General features: G+C 40.9%; 1 protein-coding gene across 5 annotated transcripts in view; it reads right to left on the bottom strand.

Moving 5' to 3' along the window:
* The window catches only part of DENND1B (DENN domain containing 1B), a 214,830-nt gene that overhangs the window by 9,280 nt on the left and 185,812 nt on the right, over positions 1–19,738 (bottom strand). For 4 of the 5 annotated variants that reach the window (XM_083156883.1, XM_083156878.1, XM_083156881.1 and 1 more), the window contains 8 exons: positions 14,394–14,519; positions 14,067–14,168; positions 12,444–12,519; positions 12,308–12,348; positions 11,903–11,971; positions 10,992–11,048; positions 5,919–6,026; positions 2,715–2,797 (listed from right to left, as the gene is read on the bottom strand). In XM_083156883.1, the coding sequence (XP_083013009.1) occupies positions 2,715–2,797; positions 5,919–6,026; positions 10,992–11,048; positions 11,903–11,971; positions 12,308–12,348; positions 12,444–12,519; positions 14,067–14,168; positions 14,394–14,519 (662 nt within the window). The remainder of the gene's footprint in view (positions 1–2,714; positions 2,798–5,918; positions 6,027–10,991; positions 11,049–11,902; positions 11,972–12,307; positions 12,349–12,443; positions 12,520–14,066; positions 14,169–14,393; positions 14,520–19,738) is intronic. The other variant, XM_083156880.1, reaches the window with a different exon arrangement.

Raw genomic sequence — 19,738 nt, 5'->3', positions numbered from 1 at the left:
ATTCAAGCTGTAATGTGTATTGAACTGTGGTGCTCTTTATTTGTACTCTTTTTTTGTTATTTATTCTATGTTATTCTAAGTTTTGTCTCCCTGTACTGTTCCTTTGTGCGGCGCTGTGAAATACTTGTGGCGCCTTATAAATACAATTATAATAATAATAATAACTGTGTAGAGTTTGTATATCCCCCCGTGTTTGCATGGGTTTCCTCCAGGTACTCCGGTTACCTCCCACAATCCAAAAATAAATTGGTAGGATAATTGGCTACCAACATAATTAAGCCTAGCATGACCGTGTGTGTGTATATATGGTAGGGAATATAGGGGCAGATGTATTAAGCCTTAACAAGAGATAAATGCAAGGGTCATAAGGAGAGTTAAACGTCCAGCCAATCAGCTCCTTACTGACTTTTTTTAAACACAGCCTGTAGCATGGCAGTTAGCAGGTGATTGGCTGGACGTTTATCTCTCCTTATCACCCCTGCATTTATCTCTTGTTAAGGCTTAATACATATGCCCCATTGATTGTAAGCTCCACTGGGGCAGGGACTGCTGTGTATGGCCAAATTTTCTCTGTAAAGTGCTGCGGAGTATGTGTGCGCTATATAAATAACTAGTAAGAAATGTACATTTTATATATCTATTTATATAGATATGTAAATGTATATAGATATATATGTTAGTGTGTGTGTGTGCGCGCGCGCACACACACACACACACACACACACACACACACACACACACACACACACACACACACACACACACTACTGTGCAAACATTTTAGGTAGGTGTGAAAAAAATGCTGCAAAGTAGGAATGCTCTCAGAAATAGAAGTGTTAATAGTTCACTTTTTTTTATCAATTAACAAAATGTGAAGTGAATGGAAAGAAGAAGTCTACATCAAATTAATATTTTGGTGTAACCACCCCTTGCCTTCAAAACAACATACTTTTTTCTAGGTTCTCTTACTGATAGAGAAGGATTATAGTCAGGTGTATGATTAATCAATCATATCAAACAGGTGAAAATTATCATCATTTTCATATATAGGTTGAAACACAGTAACTATCTGAAACAGCTAGGTTAAAGGCTGCTACAAAGGTGAGGTTGTGGAAGACTGAGCAGAGAAACAAAACACAAGGTAGTTATACTACATCAGCAAGGTCTCTACCAGTGAAAGATTTAAAAACAGACTGGTGTTCCAAGATGTGCTGTTCAAGCTCTATTAAAAAAGCATAAAAAGCAACATTGAGGACTGTAGATGTGGTTGTCCAAGGAAACTTAGGGCATCAGATGAAAGACACAACATGCTTACTTTCCTCAAAAATCAGAAGATGTCCAGCAATGCAATCAGCTCAGAACTGGCAGAAACCAGAGGGAATCAGGTACACCTATCTATTGTTCAGAGGCTTCTGGCCAAGAATGGTATCCATGGAAGAATTGTGTTAAGAAAGCCATACCTCCGATGTGGAAACAAGGCCATGCGACTCAACTATGCACGAAAACATAGAAACTGGTTTGAGAAAAATGGCAGCAGTTGCTCTTGACTGATGATTCAAAATGTGAAATGTTTTGCTGTAACAGAAGGCAGTTTGCTCGCCAAACGGCTGGAGATCGGTACTTTTATGGGTGTCTGCAGGCAACAGTATAGCATTTTGGAGATTCCTTGCAAGTTTGGGGTTGCATTTCAGTAAACGGAGTTGGGGATTTGGTCAGGATAAATGGTGCTCTCAATGCTGAGGAATGCAGGCAGGTATTTATCCACCTTGATATACCATCAAGTAGGCGTCTGATTGGCTCAAATGTATTCTGCAGCAGTTCAACAACCCCAAACATACAGCCAATGTCATTAAGAACTATCTACAGCAGGGCTGGCCAAACTGGTCCTCGAGATCTACCAACGGTCCACGTTTTCCAAATCACCCTGCCGGTACACAGCTGTAGTCATTACTTACAGTCACATTTCAAACCTGCTGCATTCATTCCTACTATAGATCCACAGGTTGCCTGAAAAACATGCACTGTTGGTAGCTCTTGAGGACAGGTTTGACCACCCCGGATCTACAGCATAAAGAACAACAAGGAGTCCTGGAAGTGATGCTATGCCCCCGCAGTCTGTCTGGGATTACATGAAGAGATGGAAGGATTTGAGAAAGTTATAACAAAAACTTTGTGCAGGTGTACCTAGAAGTCTTATTGTTGTTATGAAGGCAAAGGGTGGTGACACCAAATATTAATTTCTAGACTTCTCATTCAGTTTGCTATTTGATAAAAATAAACCATTAAGCCTTCTATTTTTTAAAGCATTCTTATGGTGCAGCAGCATTTCTCCATATACATATACTCTCTCTCTCTCTCTCTCTCTCTCTCTCTCTCTCTCTCTCTCTCTCTCTCTCTATATATATATATATACTCTCTCTCTCTCTATATATATATATATATATGTGTACACACACACACACACACACATATATGAGAGATGAGAGAGAGAGAAGAGAGAGGGAGAGAGAGAGAAGGAGAGAGAGAGAGGGAGAGGCACACATACATACACATATACATACACACACAGTCCACACAAAAATGAAAATCTGCATATTTAATACTGTTAATGTTGTGAGTCTGGGTCCCAAAGTCTCACCCTGTAGTCTGTACCCCGGGACCGGGTAAGCATATGTCCGATACTTAATATTTTATGGCCATACAATGTTACTCACTTGCTGGCATTGTCCCCTACATCAGTATCGTCCAGTCCAGAGTTGTGGTTTCCTGTGCTGAGCATTGGTCTATTCTTCCGTGTCTGTAGGAAAAAGAAACACGAGTGTTTGGTTTACAAATTATAATTCTCATCTTGAAGTAAAAAGAAAAAGTGTGCTGCTATCTATAACAGACCGGTAAGAGAGACCACCATAATTAAAGTGCAATTAAAATAATTGAACATCAGTGAAGACTGAGAGGCAATCACATAGGAGGAACTCGCAAAAGGTGAAGTTTACAAAGGGAAGAAAAACAATCTAAAAATGTTTAAATAAAAAGGGGTTATATATGCATTTTATAGTTTGGCCACAAGAGGGCAGTAAAACCATCTTTATTTGCAGTAAGAAACATCCTGTTATGAACTACACTAATGTAAATGCTCAAACTGCATTTCTACCATGGTGTGATTAGAATATGCTATCAGATATTTTAAATCCAGGATTAATTTTATGAGCGCAGTGATAACATTAACAAAACCATTCATTATGTGAAAAGCGGCATATTTCACCTTAATCATGGTGGCTGGATTAAAATCCTTGTACCATTAGAGATTACGAAATCACTGGCAGAGAAGAGTTTAAACATAACCGTCTCAAACCTAGATCATTTAAATAAACATTCATTATATCCCGAAGACTTTTTTTCTTTTTAACGAACCACTCCCTATATATCAGAAATACACAGTACCTTCTTTATCAGTTAATATTCGCTTTCTGTTATCTATGTATTATTTCTTTTGGCACATCACTGCGGATAGGTTTGAGGAGGGTCTTTAATAAATCACAAGTCTAGTAACGTTTAATATACAAACATTCCATTTTGGAGTATTATACCATACACATAGGCATATCTGCTGGCAATGTGATGTAGCAGTGAAGGGGTTACTCTCCACATTACGTGTCCCCCTGTGGCTGCTGCAGAGAAACAGAACTGATACTAGGGTTTTTATTTTCAGATCTAATTGGGGGATTTTTTTGAGCGGAATGTTGACATTTTCACAAGTGCTGCCAGGCTAACAAGGAAGTCACCATTGCTAATTAGGGAAGCACAGAGGAGAGGAGAGCACATTATGGGGAATAGTGTCAATATGACAGAAAACAATCTGAACCCAGCACAGTACAGTGATGGTGGGAGCAGTGATCTTCGGGAAGGACTGTTAGAAATGTGATGCAAACTGGAATTAGCGCCTCAGTCTTTCCTCTGTGTAAGGCTTTATAAAATCCAGATTCACTCTGAAGCATAAGATCCACATATATTGTAACACATATGACCATTTACTACACAGCAGAGGTAAATTATATCACTTACTAAATCACAATAGCCTGTTTCATTTTAGAAACCAGTTATGTTATTCCAATGTCCGATATAAGGGAGACTATCATTTAAGTAGGGTTCAGTTTGTATGTTGTAATACAGTCATGTACTGCAGAATTTTTACAGCTAAGATAAAATGTGCAAAACAATTTTCATACCGTGATAATCTAAATCTCCTTGTTCCATTACAAGTAATTCATATATGACAACTTTATCCCACTGTATTCCCCTGATTGTAATGGTCAATCAGATGTGGACGCAATTCAGATTCAGATGTGAACGCAATTCTGATTTTTCAGAAATGACCAGTGTTTTACCACACATGTAGGCCCTAATTCTGATTGACCTGCTAAGCAATTCGCAGCTTTGTGGGTCATCTAAAAATGCTAAAAATCGATCTCCTGTGCGAACGTACAGGGGGGGGGGGGCGAACAAACTACAATCATGGCCGTAGTATGGAGCGATTGACAGACAGTAATTTGGAGGCAGTAACGGGGATGTGTTGGCTCAAACCCTGGTACGACGCAACCAGTTCGGTGGGGGACAGTATCTAGCGACCACATCTTCTTACGCAGTGATTCTGACTCCAGCGTTTTTCTAGTGACAGATATTCTGAGCAAGCACAGGTTTGCGCAGTGGTCTCATATGCGACCAATGTTTGTCTGTTTCTGCATCTTTGTACACAAGAAAACAGGGGCCTGATTCTAATCTGTTCGATCCCCTGCGTGTTCGCACGGGGGAGCGATGTTGAAGCTCACTAAGAAGCGAACTACAGTTGCTTAGCAAGCCAACCAAAATGATCCCCCAGATGTGAAAGCCAACGGTTGGTGGCGCTGTATAAAAAAGAGGGCCGCTGCAACATTTGCACATCTTCTCAGGTCCGTTTCATATGAACACACATCATCAGCATAAGTTCCACCTTTGAATCAGGCCCATAAAAATTTGTGGCAACAGCAACTATAATTTACATTAACTAAATTGAAAAAATGTGGAAAGAGAAGAATGTCCGTTGGTGGTGCACAAAGAAGAGAAATAATTTACATTAGAATAAGATGTACTGTAACTTTTAATTCATCATTTAAAAAAACTGCAAACAAAATTTAAAAGCAAAACAAATAACACATAAGGACATGAGACAGTACTATTAAAAAGGATATAAAATGATTTTATATCCTTTTTAATAGTATTGTCTCATGTCCTTATGTGTTATTTGTTTTGCTTTTAAATTTTGTTTGCAGTCTTTTTAAATGATGAATTAAAAGTTACAGTACATCTTATTCTAATGTAAATTATTTCTCTTCTTTGTGCACCACCAATGAACATTCTTCTCTTTCCACATTTTTTATAAACTCCCATTGTCCAGTGGTAGCACACATCGTCATCATTCTGACATTTGGGGCCAAATGTAATAGGGTGAGAGTTTCAGAAAGTGAGAGATTTTGGCAGAGTTTTCCCATGTTTTTTAAAGCAGAAATCAATTACATGGCAAAATCAACCTGGTTTTGCAGTGTAATTGATTGCTGTTTTAAAAAACATGGGAAAACTGTGCCAAAATCTCTCACTTTCTGAAACTCTCACCCTATTACATTTGGCCCATGGTCTTCATCTAAATTATGAGGTAGTTTGATTCATTTTATTACTAATCCTAATTCCAGTGCGACTGACAATTCCTTTCATCTTCTACACATTAACTAAATTACTTGCATATACACACACACAATTCCACTGTTTTATGTGATGTGTATAAGATGGCAGCATATTCCTGATCTGTGGGATGACCGTGCACCGGCCGCCATGTTATACATAGTTAGAGTCACAACTAAGGTCCGATATTAAATAACGTTCCTCACCTGTGAGAGTTTCCGCCTCTCATGACTAGGCCGTTTTGTGTTGTTTAATGGGAAGGTATGGGAGTTCTTGGACTCCATATTAGCCCAAGAATGTTCATTCTCAATTTCCTGCAACAGAACCACCAAACAAATGCAGTCATATCAAAAAGAAAGTATACCCTCTTCCAAGCGTATATGTTAAAACATCATTAACAATCATCTATTCCTCTCAAAATCCTAAAATATAATCTAATATGAGAAATGTCAAATTTCACTTTGTCACCAAAAAAAAAGCCAACATGAAAAGGGAGTCCTGTGTAAAAATGGAAGCATAGTATGCCTAAAAGTTCATTTTAGCTAGGTGCTGGTAATCAAATGCAACACAACTTGCAGAAAACTCTTGTGCCAGTGCTACCTGGTCCCATTGTAGCAATGTATTATTTATCTGTCCCCCCCACAGGCCACAAACTGTGCTCGCACCCATTCTTGCAGGCGGCGGGCTGGCCATTAGCATATGGGCATTCTCATGCCAATGCGTCTGAGATGGACATACGGGCGGCGGGTAGCTGACATCACCAGATGTCAGCTGCCCACCCACTTCCTCCTGAACGTGCACACATATGTAAGGTTCCTCAGAGCAACCTTACATATACAACAACCTTTTCCCTCCAAAAACAAAATCACTGCAGTACTGCTATGGAGTCCAACCTTGCGTGCAACTGGAACACAAGACTTCTGAAGACCATGACTGGAATACAGGACCACAGGACATACAATGCCAAGGTTTAGTTGTTTGCTGCAAGCACAGTGCCATTTGTGTCGGAAACCAAAACGCACATGTTAGCATAAGACCCTCATATTAATGGTCAAGTATAACTGGCCTGGTGTGATGTTTTTACATCCACATACCCTTAAAAAGTTATGTAGTCTCCCTGAACTCCTCCTTATACCAGTGTAATTTACAGAAAAACATTGGACAACCTGCCTGACAAGTATGAAGCTAGGTCATACCATAGACAATGGCCCTAAACTTACAAGAAATCTAAAACTGGAGAGTTTAAATATAACAGAATCAATGCAATGACAGTCTAAATCTCGACTCTCAATTGCAACAAGGTGGGACCTATTTAAGGATGGGAACATAATGTGACTCGATGAACTGAAATACTTCTGCAGTGGACAAAATTCCAAAAATACCATACAACAGACTGATAAACTCAAAGTTACTACAGTAACTACATGGTACTGCATCATGAGGCGCAATTCCTTTTCCACACTTGGATTCTTTCTGTTGTCTTGTTTTTTTGCTACATAATTCGTGACAAAGTAAAATTGGTTTTGGCATTCCAGTATAAATGCGTTAGAACTTAGAGAGTTCAGGATGATTGTTGATTGTCTCCTGATTAGCAAAACCAGATTTGCTGGAGGGTGCAGTTTCTTTTGCACATGACTGTACAGAGCATGCAAAGCACAAATAGTTAGTAACATGTTAGACAGTTATGAAAATAGTTAACAAATGTATACTACATGGCAGTTCTATGGGCCATATTCAATGAGAAAAATTCGCCGTGTTTTATGGCGAGTTTGTGCTATTTTCACGTTGGAAGGAGCATTTTGCTCTCCACCCTATTCAATGTGATATTTTTGCCGTCTTTCTAAGTGATTTTCGCCGTGTCTCTCCGTGTAGCAATTCTCCATCTTTTCATGGAGAACTGGAATGTGAACTTTTAAACTAAAAGTTTTTTTTTTTTAATTTTGGTGTCAAAAAATCTGGATTTTTTTTCTGTGAAGGGGCATGTTATTTTTATTCATGTGCTTTTAGCATATGAATATATATTTAATTTGAATTTTTTTTTTTAATTATTATTTTTTTTTTTTTTTACACAGAGCAGCCAGCAGGGGGCCGGAGCTCTCGAGCCGCTCATTAGATATTCATATATTCACTGCACCCGATCATTACATATGCACGATCGGGTGCAGTGAATACTGGGTCCCCCACTGGCTATAGGGGGGGGGGGGCAGCTTGTGCTGCCTGGGTCCCAGGGAGCCCTCCTCCCCTCCACATATGTTCTGGGGCAGCCAGGGAGACTTTAATCTCCCTGGCTGCCACCGTCCCCCGGCTCCCTGCCAGCTCCCTGCTGCAGACGCTCGTCCGCTGCAGGGGTTAAGACTCGCCGCGAGTGGCGGGCGAGTCTTAACCACATTGAATAGTGGGAGCAGGAGTGGCAGCGAGCCCTCCGGAACAGGGCAAGTGCATGGCGAGAGAAAAAATCTCTCGCCATGCACGGCAAATTTTTCTCATTGAATATGGCCCTATGTCTTCTGATCAGTAAATAAATTTTCCCTTTGTGGGGTTTCACAGATATAATTATTTTCACATATACATAAGATATTTGCCGAAGTCAAACAATGTTAGTTCAGTAAGTCCGTTACTAAAGCAGGGATGGAGAATTTTACGGAAAAACTATTTATAAGGGCCAATGCATGTCAGTGTGCAGGCCTATGGTCTTCTCTTGTGTTTGAGGTTGCGGGGATGTAAAGTAACCAAGTGCATACTTGAAAACCTTGTAACACTAACTAACCAATCAACCTTGTACCACTTCAAACTAATATTTTTCTATTAAAAAATAATTTAATTTTACTCATTTAAAATACTCCCCATTTTTTTTTATAGTGAGGGCACATCAGGGGTATGTATGAATTACATATGGCACTTGTACTGTATGTGTGTTTTTTCCCCACTATTTCTTTGAACTAAAACTTGGGTACACACTTAAAGATTTAGCTTTCAAATCTATTTGGTGGAAACAAAAATCTGTTAATCTATGGGAGCATATGAGAATCAAACATTTGCTCCCAAACCCAGGAAAACAGACAATGGTCATTCAGACAAATTAGTCAAAAATATCTGAATTAACAAATGTATCCCAACAATCATTTTTGTCCATTTTCCAGCATTTGGGAGCAAATGATTGACTGTCATATGCTCCCATACATAGCCAGATTTTTGTTACCACCAGACAGATTGGATAGATAAATCTGTAGGTGTGTACCCAGCTTAAAGGCACCAATACATGAGAAAGATTTTGCACAAGTTTGGCCAATTACAACCATTCAGGTTGATGTATTGTCTGAAAAGTGCCACATCATTTGTGTTTTCCATTCGATCCAATGCACGGTCCCATGAGCGATTGATAGGAGCTCCTTGGTTGGTTGGTCTGCACCTGTGATTTATTGGATTTGGATGGAATTGGATGGAAAGAGGAGTGCTTTTTGTGCATGTGATATATCGTATGCGATATATTGCAGAAAGTTTGAATGGCGTTTCCAGTCGTTAAATCCCGCCCATCAGATATATAGTATGGTACAATTGTATAGCATAAGATATATCGCATGTGATTTATCTCGGCTTAATCAATTGCATGAGATAGATCTTATGCAAAAATGACACCAAGGTACAAAATCGGAAGGAATCACTCCCAGGAATGTACAGGGAGAGTTCAAGGTGAATCGCATCTGACTTCAGTGTCAGATATATATTAGGGGCTACTCTTCTGTCCTTTTATTTTATTTATTAACTACTTTTAGAAAATAAACTTTGGACAAATTAAGCGAGGGATAGTTTTTGTTCTATTGCACAAATATAGGTAATATTTTATTTTGACATTTTAGGATAAACAATTATTAGCTTGTTAGTAAAGGGATGAAGTTGGCGGTGTAACTGATGTGGCGCAAGCGTGTTAGACAACAATCCAGCAATATACCCAAACCTAACGTTAATTATAGTTTACAAACCTTTTTTCATCGTTAACAGAATGGTTACGTGACACGTTGGCAATGCCTTTAAGAATAATTTATGCAATGACACACATCTCTAGTACTGTATATATACCCTTCTGACCCTTCTGACTATATCATCCACTCGCGCGTCTGGACCACCTTGCTCCATTATTGCTACAAAGATCATCTGCTGCTCCCTGAAACATGTGAAATATAATTTTATTGACCTTACCACTGTCTTAATACTGCCTTGTATGCCACTGTAGTATTCTCTTAAATTTTATTCCTGTTATCCCGCACCGCGTGTTGCGCCTCTGCTGTGCATAGCCTGACAGCAGCGGCCTACACTGTGTGCTCCATGTCCGTGTCCCCCATCAGGATACATCTAGCATATATCTGTACGTGTCCTATATCTGTACTGTTTTACCTGTTTACCTGTCTACCCATCTGGCTGGTGCATTCACCATGTGGCGCCGCTGAATGGCTGCCTGGGTGCTGCATAGCTCAGTAAATATATGTTCCCCATGTCCATGTTCCCCATCAGGATACATCTAGTATATATATATATCAGTACTGTTACTGGCTACCTATCTGGCTGGTGCAATCACCACGTGGCGCCGCTGAATGGCTGCCTGGGTGCTGCATAGCTCAGTAACTATATGTTCCCTGTCCCCGTGTTCCCCATCAGGATACATCTAGTATATATATATATCAGTACTGTTACTGGCTACCTATCTGGCTGGTGCAATCACCATGTGGCGCCGCTGATTGGCTGCCTGGGTGCTGCATAGCTCAGTAAATATATGTTCCCGTGTCCGTGTCGCTCAATAGAGTACATCTAGTATATATCTGTATGTGTCCTATATCTGTACTGTCTTACCTGTCTACCCTTCTGGCTGGTGCAATCACCATGTGGCGCCGACGAATGGCTGCCTGGGTGCTGTACAGCTCAGTAAATATGTTGTCCATGTCCCTCATTAGAATGCATCTATTGCATATCTGTATGTGTGATGTATATCTGTACTGCCATTGTTGCCCGTTTTGACAACCCTTTGTATTACAGTATGTGCATTATTTTTAATGTCTGTAAAGCGCCTTGAGTCCTGTTGGAGAAAGTGCGCTATATAAATAAAACTTACTTACTTACTTATATATAGATAGATAGATGCTGTATACTTCACTACTACATAATATGTTTATAAATTATTTACATTGAAAACTAAACACTGAAACAATATTCTATACTGTATAACAGAGCACTAATAATAAATATTCCCCGATAACGAGAGCATTTGAACAAACACAAATTCTCACCTTCTGTGCCAGCTTGCTCTTCACCTCCTTGATACCTTGTTTGGCCTGGTTTTTTGCCTGCAGAAATATCTGGCAATTAACTTTTTTATTTCATTTTTTAAGCAAAACTAACTACTTTCATGCATTCCAGAAGAAGGGAATTCTCCTTGGGAACATTAAAGGACTTGAATCAAATAGCCCACATAGCTTAGTACACACTGGAGATATAAATGTTCGTGTACTTTTAGCCACATGAAAGTCAGCGCTTAGATTGTTTTCCTGCAAAACACAGGCAGCAAAAGTGCTGATTTCCTGTCACACCAGCGCTGATAGGCTGCCTGCAGTGCAGTGGTGACCGCGCCACATGCGTCATTAGCCTATCACTCATCTCCAGCGATTGAATCTCATTCTTTATATCATTGTAACCAATTAACTTATGTTATCAATCCTTACAGGCTCTGAATGACTGCTGTTTTGGGGTTTTATTTTTGCTTCCTAAAATCTGTAAAAACACAATCTGAACCCATGGGGGCAAGTCAAGCTTCGGGTTTACCACTTGGCGTTATTCAATTGCTTAGCCTTTCACGGTGTGGCAAAACCTCTGGTAAGGCACAGTAACCCTGATTCCTTGTAAAATGCAGAACCCAAAAGGTTCCCACCGTGTTTTAAATGCACACTCGGGTAAAAAGTAGCCGACATGAATGTAGGCAGTCCCCTCTGTACAGTATTAGTAGGGTAAGTTTTCACACAGTAGGACCTTTCGGGATCATACTGTATGTGCGATGTCATACCCTTAATGCAAGTCCCAGACTGGCACCCCCATTGTGATAGACTGGCCCATCTATCTAGTGACAAGGTCATTAGTGGATGCTGGTGTGTAAACACACAGAAATAGAATGTTCAGCACCTTTCAGGATTTCTAATATACTTACATACATATAAGCATTCTTCATAGTTGGACTAGCTTTAGTCACCGCCGTATTAATTAGTGCACCCCCTTTCTGTAAGTAAAAGAACTGTTAGCAAACATGCACACATGATCTCATTCCCCTGCCTGTACGATATAATCTTTATGACACAGCACAGGGTCTTAGAAATATGTGTATATAGGGAATAGAGAATGACAGATTATGCTAGAGAGCTAGAAAATGGTCACTGAGCCCTAATGCACGTGTCACAGAATTGTGGCAAGTGGAATATATAGTATCTGTACAGTGTATATTCATTCAGATGTGATATTATGCATAATTAAAAAACACCTATTGTAATGCTTACCTTACATAAATATAAAAACCATTAATCATGCAGTCTATTTGTATACTTCCTACTATTATTACCTTCATTGTGTGCACCCACTGCTGGTAGGCACGGGAGTTTCCTGAAACACACAAGACAATAAGAAAAGCTCAAAACACACATCTCAAATATACAACTGATATCAAGATAGAGATAGAATATATTTGCCGCAACCACCTGAAGTTATTTCCTCCTCGAACATATCGGAGAACCCGTAACCCGAGTTCAGTTTTTCCAGTCGACCATCTATAAACTGATTTATAAGGAGACAGATTACAAACTAATAATTATATACAACGCACATAGTTACACATAAACTGTGACTGAAATCTCTGATGGACCTGAACTCATTTCTGTTACACATTTACGGGACTCTGATACAAAAAGCAATATGTTTCTCTATCTTCCCCTACAGAACAGGCTGATGCTGGGTACAGTAACGTAGTCTTATAATATTAGTATGCAGGCACCTTGTTTAGCTCTATTTACACCCAGCATGAATCAGTATGTCCATTAGGCTGACACTCCATATCACCATACAGGATGAGTTTAGTTCATGGACAAAGCACAGGCAGATAACAGGACTACCTTTGAACAGAGTAGGGAGATCCTGATATCTTGTTGGGGTGACTGCTGCCATCCTGTAAATCACACAGGACTAAGCCTTATCTCTGGCAGTTTATGTGCCGACCCTAAATATTTCAAGGAAAGGATTAAAAAGGGAAGGCTATTCTGTGATAATAAAGACTTGCTTGAATACTGTACAGTAAAATATATGTAACTTTGGTGATATACTATATGTTGTACATTCCTGGTTACTTGTAAACTGTGCCCTATAGGCACCGTGCTTGTATGTGTATTAGGGAAAGTCACTGTGCACATTATGAGCAATTACACTTAGAGCTGTAATGGGGAATTACACTTAAGGTGCCCATACACGGTGCAATAATTGCATGCGTTTTGGTCTAGATCACATCGCACGCAAATCACATGTGATTTGCATGCGATGTGATTGGGACCTAGTTCAAAAAGTATGTGCAGCACTTGAGCAGTACGATGGGATGTGCATGGGAGCATGCATTGCATCACACTCGCAAATCTCACCATGTATGGGCACCTTTAGGCCACTCTCACATGCTCCGGCTCCTGTCGGGTGGCAAAACCCAGCACGGGCAAGAAGCCGTGCCGCACACAGCAGTTTACAATGGTGGAGATGGCCACAACCCGGCAGCCGTCCCTTTCAGTGGTGACAGCCGGCTGCAACCGGGGCGGCTGGGCCGTGCCCGTCCCATGTGAATGGCCACAATCGTGTCCATTATTAACTACTGTGCACGGCACAGCTTTTGCCCATGCAGGGTTAAGTCGCCTGGCAGGAGCCAGAGCGTGTGAAAGGGGCCTTAGACTGTACCTGCTTGAAGAGCTGTAATGGGGAATTACACTTAAGGTGCCCATACACTGAGGCGATTTGGTCCGATTTCGGCCAATTGCGACCAATCGGTCAGTTTATTCGGATTAAATCGCCTCTCCCGACATGCAGTCGGGTCCAATGCACGGTCCCGTGCACATTGGACCTGACCAGGTAGTCGGACCAGCTGGCCGTCAAACCACCGGTTCTGAAACCTCCATCCAGGCAGCGAGGCGGGCGGGAAGCAGGGACGCATGCGATCCATCACAATGGATTGCATGCGTTCAGGGTATCGGGTGTCCGAACACTGCTGTGAGATGTCGCAGCAGTGTATGGGCACCTTTAGACTGTAACTGCTTGAAGAGCTGCAATGGGGAATTACACTTAGACTGTACCTGCTTGAAGAGTTGCAGGTTGACAGCGGTCTCTAAAAAATGTTTCATGGTGCTGGACCGGTGAGCTACGAAGTTCTCTTCCGAAAATGTAATTGGTTCCCCCTAAAGAGATCAAAGCAGAAGGCTTAAACCTAAATAACTAAACTTGTAACTGGCAATAAGTTCTGCTGCAATGGGAAAATCAATAACAGTTTACATTGATACAACATTTCAAGAAACTTTAGAATGAATGTAAATCTCATGATATACCTATGTACACAATACACTGCAACAAGTAACGATATTATGTAAGTAATTCAGTGTAGATAGTAGAAAACGTAAGCTCACGGGTTTGTATCTGAGAGAGTCCCTGTAGGAACCAAACAGTGCAGCCTGGGCTCGGAGGAAGGCGCGGGACACTCCATCTCCTGTGGATGTGGACTGCTTCTTCAACTTACTTTTCAGGGTTGACACCTTGGTTAAAAGAAATATATTATAAATAAATATATAGAATATATAACGCCCAGAAGGATGCATTGGGATAAACAAAGAGAGTAACATGTACCAGGTAGTGCAGTACAGGTGGTGTAATGGTTAGCATTAAGCCAACCATACATGGAGTCATTTTTAGGTGCGAGGGCACTCCCACGCACACCACATGTGTGTAGCACATACTTTTTGTACTAGATCGCATCACATCTAGTACAAAAAGCTAGCTGCTGTAGCACATTGTGTGCTTTTTGTACTAGTCGCGATGTGATCTAGTACAAAAAGTACAGAGAACATTGCTCCGTGTATGGGCACCTTTACTACCTCACAGCACTGAGGTCATGAATAAGATTCCCACAATCGCCCTAACTGTGTGTAGTTTGTATAGTCTGCCTGTGCTGCTTGGGCTTCCTCTGTATACCCCAGTTTCCTCCCACATTTAACTGGTAGGTTAATTAGCTTCCAAAAAAATTAACCCTAGTGTAGAAGTGTGCGGTGTGCATGTACAGTACATGTGTTTGCGGCAGACAAGATGGGCCAAGCAGTTATCACCTGTCATCAAATTCTATGATTCTACGTGATAAAAAAAGGTAAATTGTGTTTTAGGGAAAATACTCCGTAAGCCAAACAAAGGCAGTGGCATTAATAGTAAGAATAGAGGAATTAAGTAAAATACAAAGGTTAACATGAAAGGAAGACAGGAGGGCGGCATGTGAGACCCAATGACAAAGAAAGTGACATACAGTAAGCAGGGAAGGAGATAGAGTGAATTAGCACCTTTGAAATTAACCTGGTGAGGGGTGAGACACACAGCAGTGTGGGTCTCAACCCAACGGGGTCAGCCCAAATCTCAGAGCCCTTTGCAAAAAATGTATATTACACCTGCTGAACTGTTAATGGAAAGGGAGATGGGGGCACCCCTAGGTGAGAAAGCAATCTTTCTCACTCTCTTCTCTCTGGGCCTACCACATAAACATCTCTTATTATCGGTGCACCTTTCCTGTCACCATCTGTGGGATAGAACTTTCACCTTTCTCCTTCAGCATACTAGAAACAAAGCAGGGGCACCTGCTGCATTGTGGGTGAGCTAACCCATTCAATGCTGAAAATTCATGATAAATTTAACGAGCATGCATTTAAGTCAGTACCAAATGCTTTTTGGTTTTGCCAGTGTGTCATTTCAATGTTCCTATGAAAAGTGATAATTTGCACTTTAAAAAAATAAAAAAATCTATTTTCAATAAATACAAATGATGTGCCAGATAAAAACACATAGGAGAGAGATTCAATTAGCCCCAAGCTGGGGGATGGGTCCCTCACTCATTTTCTGCTTGAATCCTATGGAGGTGCTAGCAGAAACCAGCCGTCGTAATTGCGGGTTATGTGAGTTTAATCGAAACTGCGCCACTAAAGGGTTATTTACAATATGAACACGCAGCTCTGCTGAAAGATACAGTTTTGTGATGTCTTGCGTGCATTTTGGTGCTATTACATGGGGGAAATGGAGGGTTTCCACATTAGGAGACTTATACAAAGGTAATATCCTCAAATTGTTCCAGGAGCTGAAATCTGACTTCTCTGTGCCTTATGCCTGGTACACACCAGGACGACTAGGGCCCGATCCCCTCAATCTAGATCCAATTCCGACCAATTGGATGTAGATTGTAGGTAGATTGGGCCCTTTTTTTCCCTGTTCTGGTCCGATCCCGATCCGATGTGCGGCCCTGCGGGTCGGTCGTTATTCAGATCCTACCTGCTGCAGGTAGGATCTGAAGAACGACCATACAGCCGGGTGCGGGTCGCCATCGGATCAGACCCGCTCACGGTGCACATTGTGAGCGGGTCGTGCCCCCCGCGTCACCGTGAGCGGGTCGGACGAGACACTGACGACCCGCTCACGATGTGCATCGTGAGCGGGTCGTCGTGGTGTGTACCCTACATAATTCCTTTCTTCTTTATTTTTATAGATTTCTACAAATGAGGCTCCGTCCTCAGTTTAGAGATGTCCCCCTGATGCTCACAGACTCCCCAGTGAAGGGCCTTTTAGTTGGTACACCATGCTATCATTTGGTATCTACCTTATATTCCAATATTCAGTACATACTAGCAATCTGCCCCTACTGAGTGGGAAACGGATTTGGGATCTATGTCGGATCTGTTTGGGAGTTGGCTCTTGCCAGCCCTCGCATTAGTACCATGAATGTTAGGTTTCAACAAATCCAATTTTTTTATAATCCACACAATATATTACACACCAGACAGGTTGTTTTGCATGGAGAAAGAGAGTGGTGGCACAGCACTAATTTGTGGAGGAATAATCACCATGGGATATAGAATACAAATTGTTTTAATAAAAACACACAAATATTTGATACAATCACAATAGCATAAACTATGTCAAAATGATGACAAACTCTCACTGTCAGGATGGATGTTGAAGCCACCAAGGCTCGGGACTGGAATTTTGGTCCAATTGGTAAGTGCACTCTACCATGGCCGATGTTTTGTAATTCCACTACTTGGGATGGTGTAATGCTGGAGAAGAATGTTGTATCCACTCAGTTGAGGGGTGTCTCAATGGAAAGCCGCAGGGAATGTCAATGAGATGGGACAATTGTGAATCCAAGTGCAGTCTGAAGGACCTGAGGCCAATACTGGCCAGTAGAAGATGGAACCGAATCAATCCCAATCGGATGACCTCCTTTAGGTGACTGTTGTCCGTTCACCTGCTATATGACTTGAAACCCGCGGCCGATTACTGCATCCCCTTGAAACATATATACCACTATGTAATGTAACTATATCAATGTTCATGGCCTCTTTCATAGTTGCCTTTATGAGTACAGATGCCAAATACAAACCAGGAGCCCCTACTTGATATATAATATATTTGCTTTATTTAATTGTACCCTTTTTTTCTATTCTTTTTTCTTGGCTTCAATGTTTTTAATTGTATTTGTGTGTGTTTGTTGTAGAAACACGATAAAAATTTATTGCATCAAAAAAAAAAAAGATTCAATGTCTGCAATATCTATGCACGTTTGATTAGTAAGTTAATTTATAGGCAGAAATCTACTGACATATAAAAAATTTTTATAACAAAACATGAGGACATATAAATGTGATACTTCATATGATAAACAATTTTCCAACAGTTTATCCAAGACATGAATGAGCCTGGGTGTAAAGCAGTATACAGTACAAACTGAATTTTTTTGTAGTTGTTGTAATAAATGTTTATTGAAACACCAATAATTACATTTGATAATAAAAGTACAAGAAAATGTTTGTGACAGTCAGTATAAATGAAGGGGAGTAGCATCATTGCGCAGTGTGATAAGAACGAACGAACATGGTCAGTTTCCTGGTACTGTATTGCAGGTAGTAGCCTCCTGGAACGCAACAAAACTTTGGACAACTGTATACAAGTTAGAGTGGGCATCGCTATGGTCCAGCCAGTGCTGATGGTATTGTGACCTTAAATTTGCCTAAAGAAATTGTAATGTATAGATATAGCCTTTCGCTCGGCCACCCCAGACAAGAGCATTGTATCCAAGGTGTTTGTCCAATCTGTCTCCGAAAAATGACGTGTTACCTCTGTTGCATAATGTTTAGCCTGCATATAGGCCAGGGGGTATCTCCCAAAAGAAGGGAAGGACTCCGACGTTCTGTCATATGACATCGGTTTCTGCAAATCAATGTCGATTAAAGCTCTAACGGAGGACAAACCCTCAGACCCAAGACCGTTAAATGGCCAGCCAAACCTCCCTGGAATTCAGGGTTGTGTAAAAAGGTTAAAAATAGGGATATATGGGCATTTAAATGTAATTTGTGTCTAAGGATATGCCATGCCCTACGCGTCGACCAAAGCAAGGAATTCAATCTAATCTGGTCATCCACCTCCCCATCGTGCATATGAAGAAAGTTTACTAATCCACAGTTATCTAAGAAGGCATACTCAATCCGTGAGTTAGCATACACCTCCCTCCCATGTAGCCAATCCCTAAGGAAGCGGACTATGGAGGAATGATTGTAATGCCAAATATTCGGGAAGTTTATACCCCCGTTAAACACTGGCTGCTGCAATTTATATAGCCCAATACGAGGGCATTTAGGGCCCCAAATGAACTTCCTGTGAGTCCAGCAACTGCAAGTCTTTCTGTGATAATAGTAAAGTTAGGGCCTGGAGTAAGTATAACAAACGTCATCAAGGTCAGCATCTTGATAAGATTGGCCCTGCCAACATAGAAGAGCTTCAAATCTTTCCAGCCGTCGAGTTCTCTGGCTGTTGTCTGTATCGCCAGAGAGATATTAATTCTGTATAAGTCGAAGATACGTTTTGGGAGGCGCATGCCAAAATAGTCAATAGCAGCCCTTTCTCACCGTATCGGGAGGTCCCCACCCCAAGAGGGAGTGGAAACCCGAGGGTGGAGAAACAGACCGGAAGACTTAGAAACATTGATTGTATAGCCTGAGATTTCCCTATAATCGTCTAGTCTGTCCAAGATCTTTCCCAGCGATTGTTCAGGGTTACCAATATACAAGAGAGCATCGACCGCGAAGGCCGACATTTTCAGTTCAGAGTTACCTATCTGAACTCTCTTAAACTCGGACCAGGATTGTAAGATGCAAAATAGAGGGACTATGCATAAATTGAATAATAAGGGAGAGAATGGGTAGCCCTGACGTGTCCTCCTAAACATCTGGATACTCGCCCCTTTGCAACCATTAATCAGTAAAGAAGTGGACGATTGAGTGTAAAAGTATCTAATTAGGTCCACAAAAGCTGAATCGAAATCCCTCCTTTCTACAAACTGAAAATTTTTAATCAGTTAAGGCAGGTTCCCAAACTTATTTGAATCATGGTGCCCTAGAGGATCAGCATTTTTTTCATGGCACCCCAAAGATAAAAGTTTTTTATTTAGATTTATTTTTAATGATTACATAAAGTGAATTGTGTCTGTCATCCTTAGGGTTAGTTAGGTGGTGGTGTACTTCTGCTTATCTACATGTTATATGATTGGCAGCAACAAGTACTGGATTTGCCTATCCCTTTGATCATAAATTATTTGATTTGGTCCTGGACCATCAACCTGAGGCAACCCTGTAAGAGTTTAAAGGCACCCCAGGATACCTAGGCACACAATTTGGGAATCACTGAGTTAAGGGAATGGTCCACAACTGGGAATATAAAGGATTTGAGT

The sequence above is a fragment of the Crinia signifera genome, chromosome 8 (assembly GCF_055691185.1).
Source record: "Crinia signifera chromosome 8, ASM5569118v1, whole genome shotgun sequence".
In the NCBI taxonomy this organism is placed as follows: domain Eukaryota; kingdom Metazoa; phylum Chordata; class Amphibia; order Anura; family Myobatrachidae; genus Crinia; species Crinia signifera.
Note: the sequence above shows the minus strand (reverse complement) of the source record. Positions and strands in the feature narration are given on the sequence as shown.